Genomic DNA, 14,792 nt, shown 5'->3' with positions numbered 1-14,792 from the left:
GGGGTCTAAATTAGGTAGTGACGCTTCAAGTGGAGTCAAGAGTGACATTCGAGTGAGCTGAGAAATTTCCATTTTGAATATCTGACTCCATTATAACCCATCTTTTATTTTTGGTGTCACCTACACTAGAGATGTCCACACTCCAAATGGGATTTAGTATGGAACAAAAGATATTGGTTGGTGATCTTTTTCTTCCCAAGACACCATCTGGGAGACTGATTTAACCCTTATGTACCCTAGGGGAGTCATTGCTGATCTTTTCCTTGTTTTGGGGTTGAGTCTGGCCCCCTCCTGGTGGTCAGTGGGAACTGAAAGTTCTTATGGGGGGTTGATTTTGACCCCAGGGCCCCCGTTACATAATTTGCCCTAGGGATTGAGTCTTTAACAGATGCTTGCTGGTCTATTTAATGCTCCATAAATGTGGTTGCTGCCAATCTCTGTCATTCAGAACTCCAGAATCTGGGCTATTGCTATGCTAATTTTTTGACTGTAATCATTATGAAGAATTTCTAATTGACAGTGCAGTATGTTTAATGAGGCTGATCTCTTGATTGGTGTAACAGAACTGATTTATTTTTTTAGGTTGCACTTACATTCTCAACAACAAACAGTGCGATATGAACAGTTTATAGACTTTTAAACAGCCTTAACCAATAACAAAAATGTATTTCTTTTTTTTTGGCCTTTTTTTCGGCTTTATTGGATAGGCGCAGTGAGAGAGAGACAGGAAACAGGGGAGAAGAGTCTGGGGAAGACATGCAGCAAAGGGCCGCTAGTGGGAATCGAACCCAGGCCAGCTGCATCAGGGACCAGCCCCTGTACATGGGTCGCCCACTCAACACGTTGAGCTATACGGACGCCCCAAAAATGTATTTCTTATTCATTAGGATCCCCATTAGCTATGATCACAGCAGTTACTCATCATCCACAACCAAAAATACACCATTAAACTTCACATAAGCACAAGCAGGAGTACTACACTAAGCACATGATAAAACCCATTTTATTCAGAGACAGCAGCAGGGTTCATGTTGGGTCCAGACTACTGCAGGTAAATTAAACAGCAGGGACGATGTAGAGTAGAGCAGGTTGTAGAGTCACTACAGTGGGCTTTGTATGAATATTTGCTGCTTTTAAGCTTTTAATCTTTAAGCTTTTAATCGTTCGCTACAAGCCCTGCAACTATGCGGTTTCTATTTTGTGTATCGTCTTCATGTGACTCAGTAGAGTTTGTGGCCATCTAAATTTTTTCCCCACAGTCATCACATTGAAATGGTTTCTCTCCTGTGTGAACTCTAATGTGTCTGTCAAGATGTGGCTTTTGCTTAAAACTTTGACCACATTCACCACAAACAAACGGTCTCTCTATTTTCTTATTTCTGGTGTGAACTCTCTTGTGGCGCATAAGATGTGTACTTTCGTTAAATCTTCTACCACAATCAGCACAACGGAATGGCTTTGCTCCTGAGTGGATTGTCATGTGTCTGTTCAGAGATCCCTGTCGAGAAAATCTGGCACCACAATCACCACAACCAAATGGTTTCTCGCCGGTGTGGCCTCTCATGTGTGCAGTAAGATCAGGCTTACGTCTAAATTTTCTACCGCATGTATCACAACCGAATGGTTTCTCTCCTGTGTGAATGGTCATGCGTGTCTTTAGGGTTGCTTTTTGGCAAAACCTTTCACCACAAACGTCACAGTCAAACGGTCTTTCTCCTGTGTGGTCTATCATGTGTGCCTTCAGAGTTGGATGCTGACTAAATCTGGCACCACAAATATCGCAGCCAAATAGTTTCTCTCCTCTATGAGCTGCCAGGTGCACCTTAAAATGAGAACTACATGCAAATGTTTTACCACATTCTTTACAGCCATTTACTTCCCGTCCCTTTTTCTTTGAGTTCCCACTTTGCTCCACTCTAAAACATTTCTCATCAGCTGAACAGTTGGAAGAGCTTTTCCCTGAATGACATGCCTTGTGTTTAGAAAGCGACTGCTTGTTGGTAAACTGTTTATCACACTCAGAGCAGCTAAAAGATTTTTTCTTGGTGTTACAACTCACATTATTATTTCCACCAGACTTAGCTGCTCTGGTCTCCTTCCAATCATCATCACTGTCTTCAGTTTCAGGTCCAGAATCTGACAATGGTTCCTGCCACTCATCCTGCTCCTCCTCTTCATCTTCACTGTCTTCAGTTTCTGAAGACTTTCCATCAGTATTTGGTTGAAAATGAGTCTTTGAATCTGGGTTCCTGGCTGGTTCTGGTCCTCCACAGTCGTCTCCATCAGTGTCTGTTGTCATCTGTTTGGCTGAGCTGTTCGTTTCCTCTCTGCTTTCTTTAATTTGGCTCTGATGAAGCCGTGAGGACTAAGATTTTATCTTCATTGTTGTCACTTTTTATAGGAATGAAGTGAATTAAAACCTGTTGATATCAGTCTCTTCTTGCCCATTAACTGCTCTCTGTCCTGACTGGTCCACAGTTCCTCCTGTTCCTCCTTTATGGGGATGGACTCTGGATCCTGCTGGTCCAAACTGGAGCTCTGTTCATGGGGAACCTCTGCTTTAATCATCAGCTGCTGCATATCTGCAGGGAATACAGGTACAATATGGATTATATATTCACACATAAACCAGCAGAACATCAGCTGGATCTGATAAAATACATCAGAACAAACTGAGACCATGTTGTCACAGCTAGTCACTCAGAAAACAATAAAAACACGTTTAGTCCTCCGTCCTAATCGTCATTTCAGAGCACGTTAACTGCTGACGATCAGCTGTGGCTGGTTTCAGAGCCTCTCCAGGTACCCCAGCTGCCAGCCATTCCAACTAATGACTCCGGAGTAGACAACCTGCACTGCAGCCTTGTTTGTATTCCTATGATGTGTTCCGGTCTGTAGATATTCGTGGTGGGTTCTACAGACACTTCGGGCTCCTGTTGGCGGCTGCTACTTTGGTGTGGAGCCTCCAGTCTCAGTGGAGACTGAGGCTCCGGTTAGCAGTCCGCCAACTTAGGGAGAAGCTATTCGGTATTTCTGAGTATTTGTGAACTGTGTGGTCAGAGTATGTATTCAGAGGCACCAGTTTTGTTTAGTTCATCCTTTTGCACTCTTTGTATTAGTTTTTGTTACTTGTGGTGGGTGTTGTTCCTGTATTTAAGTTTGGCTACGGAGTTTAGTTGTTTTGTTGGTGTTTAGCCAAGTTACTTCGTTTTGTTATATTCTGTTCTTTGATTTAGCAACACTCACCAGTCTTCTGTTCTTTATCACTTTTATGTTCCATTTGCCACTAAGCAATAAATCCCTTCACCTGAACCAATAACATTCTAGTTATTTTTGTTGCATCCAGCCAAGCCCTAGAGGTTGGATCGTAACAACGTACCTCCAGAAGGCTGTGAGCTACACACACGTGGAAGAGGGAGCACGTCAGACGCGGGTTAGCCGCCGTAGCTTCCTACGATTAAACCAGATATGTAAACGTGCATACCGGATCCTATCCTAAATTAACCATGCATAGAAAAAGAGTGACCAGTGACCTACCCGCAGCAACTCCAACGCTGTTCTAAAACACTCCAGTGAGACGCCCGAAATGTTTAGAACCGGCAGCCGAAGCAGCGAGACGACCGGAAGCGAACTGACCGGAAGGGGCGTGTCCTCGGCCTCCAGGAGTGAGAGAGAGCCAAGAGAGATATCATCCAGTTTTTATACCAAGTCAGCGAGACACGATTAGCTGACAACCCACAGTGATTTAAGAGCAGAACTCTCCTGCTACAAATGTGTTGCTGACAGTGAAGTGTAAAAACTGAACAGCCACAAGACAAGTTGTATTCTGAAGAGAGGAGCTGAATCTGCAGCATTATTGTTATTAATGGAAGGATGAGGAGGATGTCAGTGCTGCTCTTCCTCACAGTGATGAAGGAGAGAAGACTCTTCAGACAACCACAACTGGATGTTCATGTTCTCTGTAGTCCATCAGACCAGATGTTCCAAACGATCCAGACCAAGACTGGAAGGAAAAGACACCAACAGTGAGGAAAATATCTTCAAGGTTCTTTAATTCCAGCTGCTGGAACATTAAATATCAGAGTGAACACATCAGGATATGAATGGAACAAAATAGTGTTGTGGTTTTTTTGTCCTATTTTTTAATCTTATGGGAATGTTTGTTTTCCTGGTTGAGGCTAAAGAACATTTTACTGCCTTAGATGGACAATAAAGTTTATTCTTTTTATTGTAATGCATCATTAGCATTAACATGAGCTCCACAGTTATCTCACCATACAATGTTAGAGAAAAAAAAACTGAATCTAAGAACAGAGATATTAACTCAGAACTGAACTGAGAGATTAACATCCATCAGTAATAGTTCGGTGGAGGAACATAAACGTAGATTTATTTATATCTGCTGATAATTGAAACAGCAGTTATTGATCCATCTCAGTCAGTCTGACCAATCGCTGCTCTCTGGCTCTCGGTCAGTCTGACCAATCGCTGCTCTCCGGCTCTCAGTCTGACCAATCGCTGCTCTCCGGCTCTCAGTCTGACCAATCGCTGCTCTCCGGCTCTCAGTCTGACCAATCGCTGCTCTCCGGCTCTCAGTCTGACCAATCACTGCTCTCCGTCTCTCAGTCAGTCTGACCCATACATAGATATTCATATCTCTGGTAGCTGCAGCTCCCAGTGAACAGGAGGATTTTATTAGAGGAAGTCAGACACAGTCACACAGAGAAACATTAGAGCTCACACTGAAACGGAGCTACAGCTCTGTGTCTTGTAGAAGATTTATTTTCAAAGCTACATGTGTGACGGTAATAATCCGTGCCAGAGCAGACCTCATTAGCACTTCCGCTAGGTCGGCTAACCTTTCCGGTCACTCCAGGGACGCTGCTGTCGGTAATGTAGCCAGAATATGGATTAATTTTTCGTTTGGGCTAGACAAAGATGAGAACAAAACTATTCAGAGCAAGTGGAGCAGCTAGCTAACGCTTATTACAGTTTGATTTACATTTTCAAAATCACAATTTCGAAATCACGTAATTTTTACGTAAAACAAATCACAGCTTTTATTTTGAAAGAGATAACGTTTATCCGTAATTCCGCTAACTTGACTGAACGTCTGCTGCAGTTCCCATTATTTAAACATCAACATGATGTATAAATGCAGATGGACTTCATGTATTTCACTATGCAGACATTTTTATTGATGTCCAGTATATTTTATAGACATAAACACATTTGATACAAATATTAGAAATGGATTCCTGTTTCCTCATAATAATTTAGTTAATGCAATTAAATGTTCATCAGTGATTCATCTTTAGTGTGAAACTTTTACTTTGCACCTATATTTTTTTAAAAAATGTAGGTCATTTCAAGGTAAGATGTTAAAGGATGGTTTTCTTAGGTAAATGAATTTAAGGTTTAATTGGCTGAAATCTTTCAGTCAATGTTGTGTTTCTTTCAATTTGAAATACCTCGATTTAATTAATACAGCTCAGTCAGTTACATTTTATATTATTAAGAATTCTTATTCAGTTTAACACTAGATGACGTATCAGTTCATTGAGTATTTCAGAGCCAGTTTTTTCTTTTCAGTTATCTGTATTTAAAGTGATATTATTAAAATCTAATTGCAATGAAACAGCAGCAACATAAGAAACGACCAAATGTACAAAGGAAATGCAGCTATTTTAATATTTTTTAAAAATAATCTATCAGAACATGGTGAAAGTGCAGCTAAAGTTAAGTTAGCGAAACTATGGATAAGCAATGTTTCCTTTTACTTCCAGAAAAATAAAAGCCTCATATTTGCTATTTATTAAAAAAATCACTAAAAGCAACACTTCCACCAAGTTTGTTTTAGTTTGTTAGTATTTATCGGTGGAGCAGCAGCACATTTTCCACAGACAGTTTTACTGTCCGTTGTCTTGTTTTAATCAGTTTTCAGTTCAGTAATTCAGTCCTTCGGCTGATTGGACCAACAGACACTGAAGAACTCCGACAGCCGGTTGGTAATAAATGATAATTTACTGATTGGTGCCAGTTTTAATGAACTTTTTGTTCAACTTCAGAGTCGGATATAATGTGAGCAGTGAACCCCAGGAGTTAGTGGAGTTTATTTGTGTGTGTTGACTAGAGAAGAAAGTTAGCATCCAGTGAATATTAGCTTTAATGTGAATTAGCAATGCTAACCAAGCTAGCTGACCAGTCCTGATTAGCAGCTAAATGTAGCATCAAGCTAACGATGTTTGTGTTGTTTCCTGTCAACAGCTGAAGTGTGTTGTGTTCCTGTAATGTGGTTCATTAAGGTCATAAAACTGTGGCTGGCTGATGTTAATGTAACGTTCAGGAACTTAAATGTGATTAAAACAGTAATGATAATGTTCTAGTTAGGGTTAGGGTAGGGCTAGTTAGGGTAATCAGCTTTAATTTGACACTAAAACAGACTCTGATAGTTTTAAATGACATCAGTTTCATTAATTTGATGAAAATTGTCTCATTTGTTGTTGTGATGTTGCTGCTGATTCATTAAAACCAGATGATCTGTGTTGAAGACACGTTTAGTTCTAGTATCAGAAGTACAAGAAGGAAAATGGAAGTTTAGTTCTGCTATGTCAAAGATTTCAGAAATAAAATAACTAAATGAGTCTTTATGTCTCAAACTTTATTTTACAATAATGAAATAATGAAATAATCACAGATGATAAAAATATCAATAGCAGAGAAAACCTGAGAGAATAATTTCCTGAAAAGTCTGTGAAGGAAAAGCAGCTTTTTATCCTCAAAGATCAGAATCAGCTCCAACATCTGAATCTGACAGCATCAAGTCAACCAGAAAGAAAAGAAAAAAGAAAAGGACTTCTGATCACATCTGTTCTGCTGCTCACAGGCTGCTGCTGCTCACATTCTTTACATTTATAGTCCACTTTTAAAAGTCCAGCAGACAGGTGCTCTGCTTTGGAGTGTGACGATGTCGTCGGTGATGTGGAGAGTGAAGTTTCCATTTCACCCACAGCGTGCTTTAGGACAGCCGGGTCGGACTTGATGTTTGAAATACTGACCGACAGCTCAGATTTAACTGTCTGTAGTTTCATGTTGATGGATGTTAAACTTTCACTCAAAGCCGCTAGGAGCTGGGTCTTTAAAATAACCGCCGTCTCGTTACAGAGTGAAAGTAGCAGTTCCTCCTTAAGGTCAGAGATTGCAGCATCTGAGGGCCTCTTCAAAAGAAGACGTAGTTGATGAAGGCGTTCTGGAGCAGGACCAGAAAGACCACGACCAAGCAGCCTTGAGATCTTAGGCAGCGTCTCCCTGAGGTGGGTGTCAACGGTGTTCACAGTCAGGTCTGTGGTAATCCCATCAAAAAACAAAACAGAAAAAAAATCTAGATTATAAATCAACATGTAACCAAAGCACTCTGTGTATAACGCCATAGTATGGGATGTAGTTCAGAAAATGTCAAAGTATAGTATGCTTTTGAAGAATAACATAGTATGGCCTGTAGCACTTAATATAGCATGTTGGCAAAAAACAAACAAACCATACATTATGTGGTTCAAAAAGCGCAAAATGATAGGATGTTGCCTAAAATTGTCATGTATGATATGTGGTTCAAAAAATGTCATAGTGCAGTATATTGTCAAAATGGTATGTAATTCAAGAAAACATCAGAGTATAATATGTCATCTAAAAAATGCCATAGAATAATATTTCATTGCACAAGTAAAAGCACAGTAATTTTTAAAACTGTTCAAATTCTTATAAAATGTTGCTAAAAAACAAAAAAAACTAAAACAAAAAAAAGTCACTGTAATATGTCAATTAAAAAAGCCTATAGTACAGTGTATCGTCCAAAAAATGTCATAGTATAGCATGTCACTCTAAAAACGTCATAGTATAGCATGTCGCTCAATAAACCTCATAGCATAGCATGTCGCTCTAAAAACGTCATAGTATAGGCTTTGGTCCAAAAAACGTCATAGTTTAGCACGTCGCTCTAAAAATGTCATAGAATAGCATGTTGTCCAAAAAAATCATAGTATAGCATGTCGCTCTGAAAAAGCCATATTTTGGCATGTCGTCCAAAAAAGAGCAGCTCTGCACTAAGGATGTAGAATTACTGGCGGTCAGTCTGCGTCCGTTCTATCTGCCCCGGGAGTATTCACATGTAATAGCCATTACTGTGTACATCCCTCCCTCGGCTGATGCGGCTGCAGCCTGTGAACTCATCCACAGTGTAGTGTCCCAGCTGCAAACATCTCACCCTCAGTCTCTTATCATCATCTCAGGAGACTTTAATCATGCATCGCTCTCTGCCACTCTCCCCACGTTCACCCAGTACGTGACCTGCCATACCAGAGACAATAAAACCCTGGACCTGCTGTATGCAAACATCAAGGATGCATACAGCTCCTCCCTCCTCCCCCCGCTGGGCCAATCAGATCACAACCTGGTGAGACTGCAGCCCATTTATATACCTATGGTGAAGAAACAACCCCCCACCACCAGGTATGTGAAGAAGTGGTCTGACGAGGCCACTGAGGCGCTGCAGGACTGCTTTGAGACCACAGACTGGGATGTGCTGTGTGGTCCACACGGGGAGGACATTGATGCACTGACAGACACTGTTACGGACTACATTAACTTCTGTGCAGAGAACATCGTACCGACCAGGAAAGTACGGTGTTTCTCTAACAGCAAACCCTGGGTGTCCCTGGAACTGAAGACCCTGCTGAAGGAGAAGAGGAGGGTTTTTGGATCTGGGGACAAAGAGGAGCTGAGGAGGGTGCAGAAGGAGATAAAGAAGAAGATCAAGGCAGACAAGGCCAGCTACAGGACCAAGATGGAATCTCACCTGCAGGACAATAACACAAGGGAGGTCTGGAGAGACCTGAGATCCATCTCTGGTTACAGCAGAGGCCATGAGAGGGGAGCTGCAGCAGGAGGCCAGGAGTGGGCCAATGAGCTGAATCTGTTCTTTAACAGATTTGTACGGTGGCCGAGAGGTGCAAACCAAATTTAAGATAAGATAAGATAAAGTTCTTTATTTCTCCCCACTCCAGGGGAAATTTACATTGTTACAGCAGTTTTATTTACAATATATACAAGGGTGGCAAAATTTTTAACAGAAAAAATAAAAATAAAAATAAAGTTTAAAAGTGCAAAGATGTGCAGTGCAAGAATGTCTGTGCAAATTTACATAATGCAAAACACTTTTACAACCTCCAAGACAAATTTACAAGCGACAAAACACTTTTACAAGTCCGAAAACACTTTTACAAATCCAAATTTAACCGGAAAGGGAATGTCCCAACTCCGGGGTATAACCGGAAGTGACAACGAGGAGCGGCTAATGCAACTTTTCGTTGTTGTTAATGGTGAACCAAGCGAGCGGGTGATTGTTGCATCGTGGCCCAAATAACTTTGCACAACATCTCAAGTTTAGTTCAGTTGTTTTTACTGAAGCTCGTGCACAACCACCAAGCACATATCTTTTAGGTACCGATTCTTCTGTGGTTCTCTCACAACAGTAACATTCAGTAGGTAACATTACGCTCGTGCGCCCTCTACTGGAGAAACCGTATAACAACAATATAACGTTGTAATAATTACTGTCCACAGTATACTTGTACATTTAACTTGGAACAAGCCTTGGTATAACATTTAAAACAATAATATTAAATCTCAGTATACCACAGTGATGTTTTGCCCGTTTTGTGGGTAACATATGAACCGATTGACGCGGTTTTGGTTTTCGTGTGGTCGGTCTTTAGAGTGTTTAAATGTCGCAGATCAGACCGACAGAGTGCATTAGCCGCTCCTCGTTGTCACTTCCGGTTATACCCCGGAGTTGGGACATTCCCGTTCCGGTTAAATTTGGATTTGTAAAAGTGTTTTCAGACTTGTAAAAGTGTTTTGTCGCTTGTAAATTTGTCTTGGAGGTTGTATAAGTGTTTTGTCGCTTGTAAATTTGTCTTGGAGGTTGTATAAGTGTTTTGTCGCTTGTAAATTTGTCTTGGAGGTTGTAAAAGTGTTTTGCATTATGTAAATTTGGATTTTGGATTTGTAAAAGTGTTTCTGGACTTGTAAAAGTGTTTTATCGCTTGTAAATTTGTCTTGGAGGTTGTAAAAGTGTTTTGCATTATGTAAATTTGGTTTGCACCTCTCGGCCACCGTAGATTTGACTCTGCTCCCACTCCTCCCCCCTCTCATCAAAGCACCGACCAGCCAGCTCCTTCAGCAGCAGACTGAGACATCCACCCTGCAAGAAGGAACGCTATCGCAGGTCCTTCATTCCATCTGCTATAAGACTTTACAACATCAGCATCACTGGCTGATGTTAACATAAACTGGACTCATATCATTACCACACCAACCATAAAATTTGCACAGACATTATTGCACTGCTATATCTTTGCACTTTTTAAACTTATTTTTTTAAGCCACTTTATACTGCATTGTCTTACAGTGTGTCAATACTGTACTATTTCATCCTAATTTCTCATCCCTGTACATATTGTAAATATTATTACTACTGTTCTATTATTATTTTATTTCTATTACTACGTCCATTGCTACATAAGCTGCTGTAACAATGTGAATTTCCCCTGGCATGGGGAGAAATAAAGGACTTATCTATCTTAAAAAACATCATAGTATAGCATGTCATCCAAAAAATATCATAGTACAGCATGTCGCTCAGAAAACCTAATAGTATAGCCGTTGGTCCAAAAAACGTCATAGTATAGCATGTTGTCCAAAAAATATCATAGTATAGAATGTCGCTCTAAAAACGTTACAGTGTAGCATGTCGCCTAAAAAACGTCATAGTTTAGCATGTCGTCCAAAGAACATCATAGTTTAGCATGTCGCTCTAAAAACGTCACAGTATAGCATGTGGCTCTAAATAATATCATAGTATATCATGTCGTCCAAAAAAAGTCATTGTATAGCATGTCGTCCAGAAAACATTGTCGTATAGCATGTCGCCTAAAAAACGTCATAGTTTAGCATGTCGCTCAAAAAACGTCATAGTATAGCATGTCATTCAAAAAATATCATAGTATAGCATGTCGCTCTAAAAATGTGATAGTACAGCATGTCGCTCAGAAAACGTCATAGTATAGCCTTTAGTCCAAAAAACGTCATATTATAGCATGTCGCTCTAAAAAACATCATAGTATAGCATGTTGCTCAAAAAACATCATAGTATAGCATGTTGCTCAAAAAATATAGTATAGCATGTCGTCCAGAAAACATCATAGTACAGCATGTCACTCTAAAAACGTCATAGTATAGCATGTCATCCAAAAAATGTCATAGTTTGGCAGGTCGTCCAAAAAACATCATAGTATAGCGTGTCGTCCCAAAAACGTCATAGTATAGCACGTCGCTCTAAAAACATCATAGTATACCATGTCGCTCTAAAAAAGTCATAGTATAGCATGTCGTCCAAAAAACATCATAGTATAGCATGTGGCTGTAAAAAACATCATTGTATAGCACGTCGCTCTAAAAATGTCATATTATAGCATGTCGCTCTAAAAACGTCATAGTATAGCATGTCACTCAAAAAACGTCATAGTATAGCATGTCGCTCTAAAAACGTCATAGTATAGCATGTTGTCCCAAAAACGTCATAGTTTAGCATGTGGCTGTAAAAAACATCATAGTATAGCATGTCACTCTGAAAACATCATAGTATAGACTTTAGTCCAAGAAACATCATAGTCTAGCATGTCGCTGAAAAAACGTCATAGTATAGCATGTGGCTCTAAAAAACAGCATAGTATAGCATGTCACTCTGAAAATGTCACGGTTAAGCGTGTCATCCAGAAAACATTGTAGTATAGCATGTCGCCTAAAAATGTTACTCTAAAGTCGTCATAGTATAGCATGTCGTCCAAAAAACCGTTATAGTTTAGCAAGTCATTCTAAAAACATCATAGTATTGCATGTTGTCCAAAAAAAGGTCATAGTATAGAATGTCACTACAAAAACGTCATAGTACAGCATGTCGTCCAAAAAATATCATAGTATAGCATGTCGTCCAAAAAAAGGTCATAGTTTAGCATGTCACTCTAAAAAATATCATAGTACAGCATGTCGTCCAAAAAAAGTCATAGTATAGCATGTCGCCTAAAAAACATCATAGTATAGCATGTTGCTCTAAAGACATCATAGTATAGCATGCCACTCTAAAAACGTCATAGTATAGCACGTCGCTCTAAAAGCGTCATAGTATAGCATGTCATTCAAAAAATATCATAGTATAGCATGTCGCCTAAAAAACGTCATAGTTTAGCATGTCACTACAAAAACGTCATAGTATAGCATGTCGCCAAAAAACGTCATATTATAGCATGTCACTCAAAAAACGTCATAGTTTAGCATGTCATCCAGAAAACATTGTAGTATAGCATGTCGCCTAAAAAAGTATTAGTTTAGCATGTCACTCTAAAAACGTCATAGTATAGCATGTCGTCTAAAAAACGTCATAGTATAGCATGTGACTCAAAAAACGTCATAGTTTAGCATGTCGCTCTAAAAACGTCATAGTATAGCATGTCTCTCAAAAAACGTCATAGTATAGCATGTTGTCCCAAAAACGTCATAGTATAGCATGTCGTTCCAAAAACGTCTGTCAAAGATCATAGAGGTATGAGATCCCCGAGTCAGCCATAGGTGCGGGCTTCTGGCAGAATAACAGACAAATGAGGGGGCACAGTATGATATTATAACCTGTGATTTACCATTAATTCATGCTCTAATGTAATAAATGTGTGTAAACTAACCAAATGCCTATATTTGTTAAATATATACAATCTTTATTTGAAACAGCGTAGAAATCAGAAGATTATCTCACTGTGAAAGGTGATGAGTTGATTATTTTTTGAATGTCTTTTTATACAATTTTTTTTAGAAACAGTGTAGAAATCAGAAGCGTACCTCACCGGGAACGGTGGTGAGTTTATTATTTTTGAATATGTCTTTTTTATGTAATCTTTATTTTGAATAGTGTAAAAATCAGAGGAGTGGGGAGTTGATTATTTTAATACTTGCCTTTTATAATGTTGGTATAGGGAGTAACCACATGGGGGCAGCAACTCACTGTAGGAAGTGAGGCCTAGGGTTGCCAAGAGAAATGATGTGTTAAAGGTTTTTATTACTGTGAGAATGGAAATGCTTTTAAGGTTTTGATTACTACGAAATAGAGATGTTTACAGAAGTTTGATCACCCTGTGAAATTGGGAGGTTGTTGACTTGGAGGCGAAGCGAGAAGACGAGACAAACTTGGGTCACTGCACAAGTTAATGAGCAGTATATATTTTATATATTTTGGGGGTATTAGCGTAAGTCTGTGCGCACTGTGCAGAGATGTACAGTGTGGTGTCAGTGATTATTAGGCGCTGACATCAGCTACTCCTGTTCCCTGACCGGAGGTCTGCTCTTAGCTGTGGATGGAACAAATACAGTAATAGAAAGTTGAGACTGGGTGAAAGGGCAAAACAGTCCAAGGTTTTGGTTCCTCCAGAACACGCAGAGGCCATGAGGTCGGTGGATGGGAGCAGTGCACGAGTGAGGAGGGGGATGGATGCTGTCATCACGTATGTAAATTAAAAGTGTACTGTCATCACGTATGCAAACTGGATGCTGACATCGCATATGTAAATTCTGGAGAGAGAAGTTTGCTATAAAATGCACCTGTTGGAAAGAGTTGTTGGGAGAGTTACGAGGTAGTCGCTGGATGCAAGCCAGGTAGCAATGTTCTGAGCATGAGGGATTTTACCACGTAACTTGGACGAGAATTCAACATGATCTGTAAAGGAATAACTTTTCCACGGGAATTATGGATTTAAGGACTGCTCCTTCTGCACTGTTGGAGGATTACGAAAGACTGTGATCTAAAAATAACGCTGACTGAAGGAATGTTACTGAACTCTACTATTTCCAAAAGGATTAACACCAGAGTGGATTATAACAAAGTTTTTATTGGGCCAAACAACATAAAGGATACCAGATCTAAATCGGGACTGAACTCTCTCTCCACCTCCTCCCTGGAGCAGAGCCCCAGCGGGGCATCGGTCTTCAGGTGAGCAGCCGGGTGTGGCCACACCGTCTGCTCTCCCCCTCCAAATTACATAGTTTGGGTGATTATCGCTCTTCTTAGATAAAAGCATAGTTCCAGTTAGGGGTCATATTAGAGGATTGTTATAGAAATTAATGTTTAATTGGTTGTCTGATGATTTATGGGCTATTGCTATTTTCCTGCTGAAATTTTATAATAATTTTATAATAAAGCATTTATCCTGCAATTAAAGTATTGCATGTCATCCAAAAAACGTCATAGTATAGCATGTCATCCAAAAAAAGTTATAGTATAGCATGTCGTCCAAAAAAATGTCATAGTATAGCACGTCGCCTAAAAAACGTCATAGTATAGCATGTCATCCAAAAAAAGTTATAGTATAGCATGTCGTCCAAAAAAATGTCATAGTATAGCACGTCGCCTAAAAAACGTCATAGTATAGCATGTGGCTCAAAAAACGTCATAGTACAGCATGTCGCTTTAAAAAAACATCATAGTATAGCATGTCGTCCAAAAAATATCATAATATAACATGTCATCCAAAAGACGACATAGTGTAGCATGTCACTCTAAAAATGTCATAGCTTAGCATGTCATCCAAAAAACGTCATAGTTTAGCATGTCGTCCAGAATACATTGTAGTATAGCATGTCACCTAAAAAACGTCCTAGTTTAGCATGTCCCTCAAAAAATTTCATAGTATAGA

General features: G+C 39.7%; 1 protein-coding gene across 2 annotated transcripts; it reads right to left on the bottom strand.

Moving 5' to 3' along the window:
* Positions 1–436: 436 nt before the first annotated feature.
* Positions 437–3,655, bottom strand: LOC111578126 (gastrula zinc finger protein XlCGF8.2DB-like). Of its 2 annotated transcripts, XM_055004431.1 has the most exons (3): positions 3,538–3,655; positions 3,380–3,451; positions 437–2,582 (listed from the first exon to the last, which is right to left on the bottom strand). In XM_055004431.1, the coding sequence occupies exon 3, from the start codon at positions 2,297–2,299 to the stop codon at positions 1,241–1,243; it is 1,059 nt and encodes a 352-aa protein (XP_054860406.1). In that variant the 5' UTR covers positions 2,300–2,582; positions 3,380–3,451; positions 3,538–3,655; the 3' UTR covers positions 437–1,240. The 2 variants fall into 2 exon arrangements, with proteins under 2 accessions (XP_054860406.1, XP_054860407.1); XM_055004432.1 differs by lacking the exon at positions 3,380–3,451.
* Positions 3,656–14,792: the final 11,137 nt, after the last annotated feature.

Source organism: Amphiprion ocellaris, chromosome 18, assembly GCF_022539595.1.
Source record: "Amphiprion ocellaris isolate individual 3 ecotype Okinawa chromosome 18, ASM2253959v1, whole genome shotgun sequence".
NCBI lineage: Eukaryota > Metazoa > Chordata > Actinopteri > Pomacentridae > Amphiprion > Amphiprion ocellaris.
This window is presented reverse-complemented; position numbering and strand designations above follow the sequence as displayed.

Bases quoted from the DNA above. Each gene is read 5' to 3' on its own strand.
- LOC111578126 (XM_055004431.1), bottom strand. From the start codon at position 2,299: ATGACAACAGACACTGATGGAGACGACTGTGGAGGACCAGAACCAGCC.